Source organism: Macrobrachium nipponense, chromosome 27 (genome assembly GCF_015104395.2).
Source record: "Macrobrachium nipponense isolate FS-2020 chromosome 27, ASM1510439v2, whole genome shotgun sequence".
In the NCBI taxonomy this organism is placed as follows: Eukaryota; Metazoa; Arthropoda; class Malacostraca; order Decapoda; family Palaemonidae; genus Macrobrachium; species Macrobrachium nipponense.
The window spans coordinates 35874478-35885811 of NC_087216.1; the positions used below are offsets into that span (position 1 = coordinate 35874478).

Below are 11334 nucleotides of genomic sequence, written 5' to 3' on the forward strand. Positions count from 1 at the left end.
CAGGCGGTGATTTTACGGGTGTTCTGGTTGCTTGCAAATGCAACCGTCTTTCTTATCTTTTATTTAGCGAGTCTGTTTCTGGTGTCGGTCCTAATGGTTCTATCTTTGCCTAATCAACAGACAGTGGCCCTGCATTGCAAGCCTTGCTATGCCCGGAACTAGGCCTAGTCACCTGAAGGTAGCAGCAGCAGTTAGAGCCTTTCTCGAAGATGGTGTTTTATGCTCAGTCCTAGAAGCTAAAATCAGAACTACCAACCACACCCAATTTCTCTGTTGAATCTAGGTGCATTCATGGTTGATTATGTTTAATACGGAGATTTTCCCTTTACATTCTATTGATACTTGCATGGTTTTATGCATCTTCGCTAAAATATTTGATAATACGCTATGATATTACATATTTGTTTCCACATTGCTCGAAATAATTGATAATACACTATGATATTAAATATTTGTTTCCAGATAGCTCGAAATGTTGGTAATCCTGTGTTCAACGAAAATTTCAAATTGTTTCGTTTCTATAGTTTGAAGTAATTACTTTATTTCGAAATAATTACTATTACCGTAATATTTTTTTATGATTGTTATAGATATCATAGATTTGATATTTGCGCATCATATGTTAGCTTTATTTTGCTTGATAGAGCTTTCCCTGTAGTAAAAAAAAGGTTTTCAGCTACGTGTTTATAGTTGCCAGTTAGTGAATTTCGAACGAAATCCTCTGAAATTTGTCGCTTCACTTCTGGAACTTACTGTACTGTAAGTTATTTTTAAGCTCAATAATACAAGTATAAATGCTTGCTTATTTCACTTTTTTTTCAAACTTACGTATATACGGTAAATGACCGAACGGTGACATAGCGGCCACCTCTCTCATAATGCGGCCACTTCCCGAAAAAGCGCATGAAATATGCCATTATTTCGTAATTTTTGAGAAAACAAGACTCTTGACTGATGCTTAAGGTAGCGAATTCAAGTAGTACTACTTTTTCGGGAAGGTGGCCGCATTCCGGGATGCATCGGAATCGATGGCCGCTTTGTCACCGCTTGGCCATTACGGCCCCCCCCCCCCCCTCCCCCCGCCTCTCTCCTCTCTCTCATCTCTCTCTCTCTCTCTCCTTTCTCTCTCTCTCTCCTCTAATATATAATATATATATTTATATCTATATATATATATCTCATATTCATATATAATTATATATAGCATCGTATTCCTTTAGGCCGGATTATTCATACTATTGTAAATACTTCTACAAACAAACAGTTATCCGAAATTTCGATAGCTGAAATTACTGAAATGAGTGAATTAGGAAACACCGATAAAATCAGGGATGAGACTGATTACTGTCACGAAAACATTTACTGATACAATAGTTTCAGGTACGGTACAGTACTTTATCAGGTTTAAATAACCATTTCAAATCAGACACGATTAGAACGTCTTCTTCAGGGTAGCTACATACCATTGATAAAATAATATAAACACTAGAGCAGAGAGTTTTCAAGGAATGTCTTCAGGCTGCGTGCTCCATTTTTGAAGTATCAAGTGCACATACGCTTTCGTAGAGGCCGTTATGCAGTGACTGGACCCATCCATATGAAAAATCATGATCACAATCATTATTTTCATTAACGAAAGCTAGTGAATTGAATTTAATGTAGAATTTATGCCAAAGACCAAGCACTGGGACCAATGAGGAGGTCATTCAGCGTTGAAACTGATATTGACAGTCAAATTTTGAAAAATGTAACAGGAGGAAACCCTCAAAGCAGTTGCACTATGAATCAATTGTTGGGAGAGGGTGGAAAGTGAGATGGAAGAAAGGGAATTTCAAAGGAGGTAGACAGTAAAAAGAACGAAGGCAAGCTGCAAAGTACCTTAAGTAGTAATGCATACATTGCACCGCATCTGACAGCACTAGCCAAACCTCTCTTCCCCCCTTGAGGAGAAGGGGTTGGCTAGTACATGTACGTTGCTCAACTTACTAATATATTAAATACAACACTTATGGATAATAAAGCAGACGTAAATCACCAACATTAATTCAGAGATGTGTGAACAACACGAAATGTGCTACGCTTATCTTTACCTGGATATAAAAACCAGAAATGTGAAAGGATAGTACTACACCTCCACATGCTCGCTCTCTCTCTCTCCTAAGCGTGAATAAGTTGGACATTAAGCACATTCAAAGTTATTAAACTATTTTTATCAATTCACTGGTCCAAAAAAACAAACAAATTATTTGTCAATGATATTTCTTTTATTCGAAAATCTACCATTTTGTTTTTTTTACTGGTCTATACAGGGAGACAATATACATGCCATTTTTTCTCTTTATCTAACAGGAAAATCAAACACTAGTTAAAAGAAAAAAGTTCCAAAGCGAACCATCTCCTACGAGGAGAACTTTCATGGGACCCCGAGGGTTTTATCTATCAGGGATATCGCCGACAGCTCCTTTTGGCCCTGACCTTCTTCAAAATGATGACCTTCTTCAAAATGATGATGGTGGACTGCCCCCACAAACGTACACCACCCCAGCGTACAGCATCTCTGGAGAAGCAATTTCATCGCAGTTCAGAGATTGCCCATCTTAGTCTAACAACCAGGCTGCAAAAATGGCTGTGACAGTCGTGGATAATAGGAAAGCAGGATGCAAATATGTGAGACCTGCAGTTGCAGACATCACACCAAACCAGGATGAAAAGATGAACAATGGCAAAGATGACTGTTATGAAAATAGATATGACACCAAATCATCAAAGCAACCTTTTACAATTGTGTGTCTTTAATGAGGATGCAAAGATGGCTTTTACAGTTCTTGGTGCACCATCTGTCTAAAAAAATAAAAGGGCTAAACAAAAGGCTTTAACAGTTACAGATGCAGATTTATCAGTCTAACAATCAGTCTGCAAAGATGGCTGCTATAGGTGTAGCTATAACATCAATCTAACGATAAGACTGTAAGGATGGCGGTTACAATTGTAGATATAAACACCAGTCTAACAATCAGGCTGCTAAAAGTTTTGTTGACGTTGTTGTAACACCTGTCTCGCGATCCGGCTTTAGAGATGGAGATTAAGGTGGAACAATGTCCGGTGGAAAAACATTGTTACCACCAATTAACAACTGTCTGCCGGTCTTTGCCTTGCGAGCAGAGTAAAAACAGTGGTATACAACCTCATCTGGTACCACTGGTTGTTGTCAGATCTACTTCCATCGTTTCAACGCTTATGACGTCATCCTGCTTCGCCTACGATATGGTAATAATGTTTGTCCGTCGGACACATTACAGTTCTTAGTTCGTCGGAGTGACAATCAAGCAGCGAGGAAGGTTATTACAGTTGTAGATACAGTATATCGAATCAGGCTGGAAAGATTGCTGTTACAGTTGAAGATTTAATATCTCTATAACAATCTGGCTCAAGATAAACCATCACAGTCGTAGATATTGCCAGGCTCAGAAAAATACGGTGAAAAACTCCTTTAACAACTAGAAAGAAGTTTGGTTTAATTACGGCAAAACAGAACCCTTTAAATTTTAGCAACACAATCATCTCAAATTAAGCGTCAAGTTATTGATAGCGTGTTTGTGTTGCACAGGGGAAAACAGGGAATGAATTCACTGTGAAATAAAATACGAAAAAGTTCATTTAGAAGATATACAATAGCAAAATAATTACGGCACTTTGAGCTATACACCTAACTGTACCTACAAATAAAAGATGACAAGATAGATATACGAAATGTAATGCAAAATCTTTCCGTGGATTTATTCACAGCACAAATCCAGTTTTTCTTAAGTGATGGAGCCGCGAAAATACCATGGCTTACAGCAGAATGTAATGTTCAGTAATGGAATTGACAATTTTGAATTCTAAACGACACATTTGAACTATAAATGTCATCCAACTAAAAATGTTAGTAAAACTTCAGTTGCACTGGTCGTTACGAACAATATATTTCTTATGGCAAAACCTAACAAAATATTTTCAGAGATATTAATGGCAAATGTTGTTAGCCGACACAAAAATATCTAACTATAACCTAGAATTTTGGCTTTCTTGTACCAATATTGTTATAACAACTTTAACAGCTAAAAAATATTCTACCAGGGCCTTAATAAATGGTTATGCGGCATAAGAGCTGTTAAGTACTATACATCATTACCACAGCATACTGGTTTTCTACGTGATATCCTTTTAATATATTCACATTATTGTATAAAAAGATCTTCCTCATGTTCAGCTCCCTAAAGTAATTTACCTTTGTTTTTCATAAATAATTAGCTGACGGGATTAAATGTCCCGGGTTTCAATAGCTAATATCGCAGCCAAGCCCTAAATTTAATCACTACCATACTGGTCTCGTAAAACTATGATAATAAAAATCATAATAACAATTACAATTATTAAAATATTTAATATCAAATTAACAGCACTGAAATTAATATGTATTTGACTTGACGCTATAAGAACAAACATCTGGAATTTAGTGGCATAAAAACTCGCAAGCAAAAAGTGATTTTGTATAATGAATGAACTTAATCCTGGAACTGTATGCAAGTCTGATTAAGAACAGCAAGTCTGGACGATTTTACAGGAATTCGGTACTAATCTCCCATTGCAGGAGTCATATTTCAACAGAATCCCCTTATTAACTGTTGCAGCCATATGCAAGTATGACGAAATATATATAAAAAACGACGAATAATATTCCACCTATCTCCTGTTGCAGCTTTATGCTATTTAGTATGATATGAGCAAGAATGCCGAAAGACACCTTCGCACTCGAAATCACATCACAACTAGACTGACTGATGTTGTACGCAGGGTTGGTGCAAGGGTAGCATCCGCCAACATGGATCACTTTTAGCATAAGGATAACAAAGGAGGCATCATCCACCTAAGGACACTCTCCCCTTTTTGAAAAGCCCCAACTTGGCAAAATAAATATTAGGGGGAGAAAATGTTGTCGAAGCACCAAACAAGATTCCCCCGCTTGCTCGAAGAAGACCTGGTCATTTCGTCCCCCGTGTCCTAACGTCACATCCAAATGTACACGCACACACACCTTGAAGTCATGCTTCCATGTAAAAAATGTTTATTTTAATTCTTGCAGTTTACTGTACAAAGAATATATAAACCCGTTTTTTTTGTTTTATTTTCATTTTTAGTGTGGCTCACAGTTCCAGCTGTGTCTCTCACTCAGTGAAGTAAGTGAATCATTTTTCCCTTTATTGCTTCCTAGACAAAACTGGACGCATCGACAAACACACACATATACAACCTTTATTGCTGACTCTTCCTTCATGGCAGCAACCTGAAGTGTCTTTATGTTTTGATCCATAACAGATTGCATGAAGTACCCAAACGCACCCCTGACCGAGCACTTTATTTGCACGTAAAATCCCCACGATTTGTCAGTCCACCTTATAACAATGCTTCTAATTAGTTATTGTATCCTTAAAACTGGAGGCAAGGCAACAATCGAATTGGTTATTTGAGGACTTCGGTGTCGACCCACACTTCATCACAGCATCACCTCCATCCTGTTATGTCTTCGCATGATCCGGATCTGTCCTGGTGCCACTTCCGCCAAGCCGGCAGTCTTGAAGGTGAACAGTACAGAGTTCTGACCAAAGTTGGCATCGAACCTATTTCAGAAAAAGGAAGAAATGGTGTTAAGGCATTCACTACTACTACCGGGGGTTCGATAAAAACTATTACAAAATGAAATATTATCACAGGTAAAGATATCTGACCAATCTCATCTCCAAACCTACCCCTGAAGAAAGGCTAATTAATCGCTACTACTACTACTACTACTACTTATAATCATAAGTATAAATACACTAAAAACTCTGCCTAAATCATTTTCTAACCTGTTCCAAACGAAAACCATGGTAATAAGAAAAATTGGCTATTTCCACTAAAGTCAAGTAGATGAAGATGAGAAAATACTCCAAAATCATAAAACATGTACAAAAGTCTTCTTCCAAAGAAGTATATAAACCTTTTTGTTTAACATTTTGTAATTTTCCTAGGTATACAAATCAGAGCATTTCATGCAGTAAGTAACCTTCAGCACAAGGTGGAATGGTTGTTCAATCTTAGTAACAAGGGATGGGATAACTCCTCACTCACCTCCCTCTTGCCACTTCACTCTTTCCTTTGGCTGCAGAGATGAAGTGGGGTGGTTGAGGTCACTAAAACCTAAATGAAAGACTCTGGTCTGTGTGCCTAGTTAAAATACAAACTAGTTAAAAAATTTATTCGTTCCTACAAGGATACATCCATCACCTTTTTCATATATGGAGATTTAATCATGAGAGGGGATAGTTCTTTTGATAAAAAGGTTGGATTCTACCACGAAATGCCATGCCATAACCTATGCAAGCTAGGCAAGCAATAACTCATGTAACATCCCATTAGTCTGGCGAAATGATGACCTGAGTGGTAGGACCCTCAGCATGAAATCCATGAAAAATGAGAGGGATCACGAGTAAGGAACATAATTTCAGGAAACTGTGATATCTCCCATCAGGGTTGTGAAGTCAGTGGGCAGTTTACTATGCTTAGTACCAAGAAATTGGTTCAGAAAAAGTTCAACCTCATCCTACCTCTCCCTTCTTAAAAGAGAAAGGAACAGAGGGCGATGCACTCTAAGCTACTTAGAACACGTGCTAGTTGTGCACATAGCTGTATCTCACTCGAATCCAATATGTACTTCAGCCCAGACAAGGCTTGATAAGAAGAAAAGGAAATGAAGGGGAACCATTAACTCATTCACACTTCTGAAAAACGCACCAAGCTCAAGTACTCAGATGAGACATGGAGCGTCCAATTGGGACTTGATAACCACTACAGTCCCAAGGAGGAGGCATAAAGGAACTTGCAGGTGATATCCTCAAGTAGAACAAGGTAAAAGTAATCTAATGATGCCAGGCTTCTGCCCTAATAGCCTGAAAACCGTTGTCTCCTAAAAGGTGAGAACTTACCCACACCACTAAATTTGTGCACTCAAGTAAGGAGACAAGACTTGTCAAGAGAGGAATATTAAACCTGCTTGATGAACTCACAAAGCCAGAAAAATGGTGTTCTAGTCACCTATTTGCACCTACCTTTACTACCAAAAATCTCCTACACTCTGGCCTCAGGGAGTGGGTCCTTTCCAAGCAAGTCTTCAGGGTGCTGACCAGGCACAACAGCATCTCATCTGGGTCTCTACCAACAAAGTCTCAGATGAAGGAAACATGAAAATTCTCAATCCTCTCAGCCAGAGCCCATCTTAGCTACAAACTCCAGGATGAAAGAGAGAAATTTCCACTCTTCTGAGTGCTGAGTGAAATAGACATACCATGTAACTCCCCCACCCCAGGCTAGAGCCAAGGGAAAGACATTTGTTCACCATCCAAAAGCAAAAGTAAGGTTTGTGGGGAAGCTCCATACGGGTTCGTAACATTAACAAAATGTCCCATTATGGAGGCCAAAACTCACAAAGAGGGCAACACTGCTCAAAGCATGGATAACACCACTGACATGCAGAGACCCAACTACCTCAGTGCAAAAACCTAAGATGAAGCTGAGCAACAGCTTTGTACTGCAGAAAGTGAGAGCTGCTTGTCTGGCTGAAGGTAAATGAAACAACCTGGGATCTGCTGAACAAAAGACTGCTTATGTTCCTTGTTACACATCTGTGGAGGAACAATGGAGGTACCCAGACATTTCTCTCGCAGGCCTGTGAGAAAAACTTCTCTCTGATAGGATACACTGGACGACCTTCCCCTTTGATGGCGGTGCGATTACACCACTCGGTGTATAGCCAACGAAGAGCCAAGGCAACAAACACTCTGTTGATTATCCTGTGGAGGGGGTTGAAAGATGGAAAGATGTAAACATCTAAATTGTACCAGGGATGCTGGAATGCCTCTCCCACTCCTGTCCACAGGTCTGGCACTAGGGAACAGAGGATAGGAAGTTGTCTGTTCAATCTAGTTACCAAACCCACTGATCACAAGGTAAACCCATAACTCAAATAATCTCTCTGCTACTTTGGGTGTGTGAACCACTCAGTCCCCACCATCTGACTCTTGTGACTAACATGATCCACCAGAATATTCTACCTCTAAGAATGTATCTGGGTGACAACTCAATAGCTTCAAAAGTGAATCCATTCCTGAATCTGCAACACCAACTGGCAAGTTGTCACTCCATACCACCACCAACTGCCCCCTCAAACTGTCTTGAAACTCTAGCAATGCTTCCCAGGCTCCTTGCATCTCTCAGATGAGGCTGTTCTCCATCCATACACCTGACACAAACTCTCTCATGTGTTTGCCCCATCCCAATGCAGCCATCAACAGAAGCACTGAACAGAAGCATCTTGGAAAGCGGGGGGAGAGCTTAATAGAACAGAGTTGCTGAGGTTGGAGGGCTGCCCCAAGCTGCAACCCACACAGGGTCCTCAGACCTGGGGTTGGGGGGGCCAAAGAGGACATGCAGTACCATCCCAGTGTGGGCCCAAGAGTGCACAGTGAGAGGGTGAGGGGAGGTCCAAGTGAGCATAGGCAATAGGCGTGTGCGGACAATTTTTCGAAAAACCATTATTCGAAAGGCAATTGTTCGAAAAATTTTTTTCGAAAACCGAACATTCGAAAACAGTAGTTCGAATGTGTAATTGTTCGAATTTACAGTTGATCGAAATAACAAATATTCGAATAAGCTGTTTTTCAAAATGAATATTGTTCGAATTCATGAGGAACGTCGACTTGTTGTAAAAAGCCCGACGGCAGTTTTGTATGTTAGCACTCTCTCTCTCTCTCTCTCTCTCTCTCTCTCTCTCTCTCTCTCTCTCTCTCTCTCTCAAAGTGTAGTTATTCGATAAACAACTCAATCGCATTGTTTGTATTTTAATTACCTTAAAACAACTTATCGCATTGTTTGTATTCTATTTACCTTAAATAGAAAATAAATACACATAAAAATAAAGTTAACAAATCCTTAAAAGCTTAAAGTTCCCATTGTTATTTTGGACGGTTTTCCATTTAGTAGAGAAGCTCTTAAACCCTATGATGGGCGAGTTCGTTCAAAATGAACAAGGAAAGCCCATGTTATTAGTGAATGGACATTTATTTGTTAAAGACAAGCAAATGCAAGATAAAATTTGTAAATTACTGTAAATGTCGCGCTATAACAGTAAAAGAAGATGTTGCCGTTTCTATAGAACATAATCGTGCAGGTGATCCAACTGGCGTAGAAGTGCGGAGATTTATTGAAAAAGTGAAAGACGACGCAAAAGGTACACGTGATTCCCCTCATTATATAATTGCAAATGCATCTTCGGATCTTAGCGCATCTGGAGCTCAGGGATTGCCAGCGGTCAACAGTATTAAGCGCTCAATTACAAGGGTTCGCTTAGAAGAAAACTGTGGACTATCTACACCCTATCATAGGAAGGATATAGTATTCCCAGTCGAGTAGTATATGAGGACTTTCAAAAATGAAGATTTTTCTTCTTTTTGACTCGGGTCAGGAAGAAGAGAGTTTTCAGTCAAAATTCGAATGCTATTAGCATTGGCATTTATCCCAGAGGAAAGAGTCATTGAAACTTTTGAAAATTAAATTTAGTAGAAGAGTTATCTTCACCTGAATTACTTCCGGTAATAGATTATTTTCAAGATAAATTGTGCAAAGATATGTTAAGGAAACTAATAAATTTAAACTAAATTATTCGTTTATTAACATCAATCATATTATCCTAAATGGTCAGATAAAGTATGTTATAGATTCGAACAATATTCATTTCGAAAAACTGCTTATTCGAATATTATGTATTTCGATTAATTGTAAATTCGAATAATTACACATTCCAACTATTGTTTTCGAATATTTGGTTTTCGAAAAAAAACTTTTCGAACAATTGCCTTTCGAATAATGGGTTTTCGAAAAATTGTCCGCAAATCGCAATAGGTATGATTATCATCAGGATTGTGAACTGGCACCTCTGCTCTCCTGCCACAGGGAAGAGTGAGCAGGAGAAGTTCATCTAGAATTTATCTGCCAGGTCTTGGACTTCCCCTTCTTCCTGCACCAAGGAAGAGAGTCCTGGAACAAGGAGGATGATGATGAACTAGAAGACAATGATAATGACAAGGAAGAAGGATGAGGAACAATTGTGAGAACACTTTCATTTTCTCTGACATGTCAGACTCTTAGTTGTCTTGTATTCTGAAGGACAGTGGAGGCTGAAAGGGGAGGATTCACAATGCCTACTTGCTCAGCAAAAGGTATCACCACTGCCACTGGGGGATCATCTGTAGTAGGCAATAAAGTCCCAAGAACTGCAGAGGCAGCAGCACACACATCAGTGGTTGGATGGTTATTATTTCTTCCTGCTACCGAGCCTATGAAGGCAGCAGAGGAGGTAGTTAATGGAAAACATCTCCCTATGGATTTCCCATGCTCAGACCAGGGATGAATGGGATTGTAGGTAAATTACCCCTCATAAGACCAAGGTGTAGGTGGAAGAGGAACAGCAGCCTTGGGCAAACAAGAAACCAGAAGGATTCGGCGGTGCTGCGAGCACACTAGAAATAAAAAGGAAATGCATCCTCCCACGAAAGAGTGAAGTGGCTAGAAGGGGGTGGATCAAGATTAACACACCCCCCCTCCCCACCACATCTCCACGACTGAATTCCCTTGTTACCAAGATTCAACGGCCGATCAAGCTTGCACTGAAGGATACTCCTTATATGAAAAGCGAAAGTTGTATCCCATAGGAATAAAGTTCTATTCATGCCATTTTAGCTCTATACAGGCTTACAAGGAGTTCAAACAATCCTTGTACTCTAAACCATACAAACAGCAATTGAAAAAGAGCTAAACAAGTATAATGTTTGAACAAACTAAATTGCAAGGAAATTTCTGTGAGTAATTTCATATTTTTAATTATAAAGTTACAGATTAAGGAATTTCATTATATGTTTATAAATCTAAATTATTCATGAATAAATCACTTTACACAAAGTCTTTACCTGCTACCTAATAGAATTGTGAGATTCAAGAAAAACTTCATGAAAATATTATCTCTTATAAACTTCTCATAAAACAACATAAAAAAAAGAAAGAATAAAAATACTCATATTAGTATTGGAAATACCTTGAAATATTGTTGAAGGGAAAAAACTTACATGAATATTGGATGGAAATGTCATAACCAACAGTTTGAAACTCTATCCAATTTTACCAAAAGCATAAGTGACCATGAACAATAATAACTGGTTGATAATATGTGAATTCCCACTCTTATGTATATGAGCAAAAATCTGT

General features: G+C 38.8%; 1 protein-coding gene across 1 annotated transcript in view; it reads right to left on the bottom strand.

Moving 5' to 3' along the window:
• Positions 1 to 2242: 2242 nt before the first annotated feature.
• LOC135200669 (unconventional myosin-Ia-like) overlaps positions 2243 to 11334 on the bottom strand; it is a gene marked incomplete in the record, with an annotated part of 253582 nt that continues 244490 nt past the window's right edge. Inside the window, 1 exon segment of the mRNA XM_064229278.1 lies at positions 2243 to 5660. Within this exon segment, the coding sequence (XP_064085348.1) occupies positions 5537 to 5660 (124 nt within the window).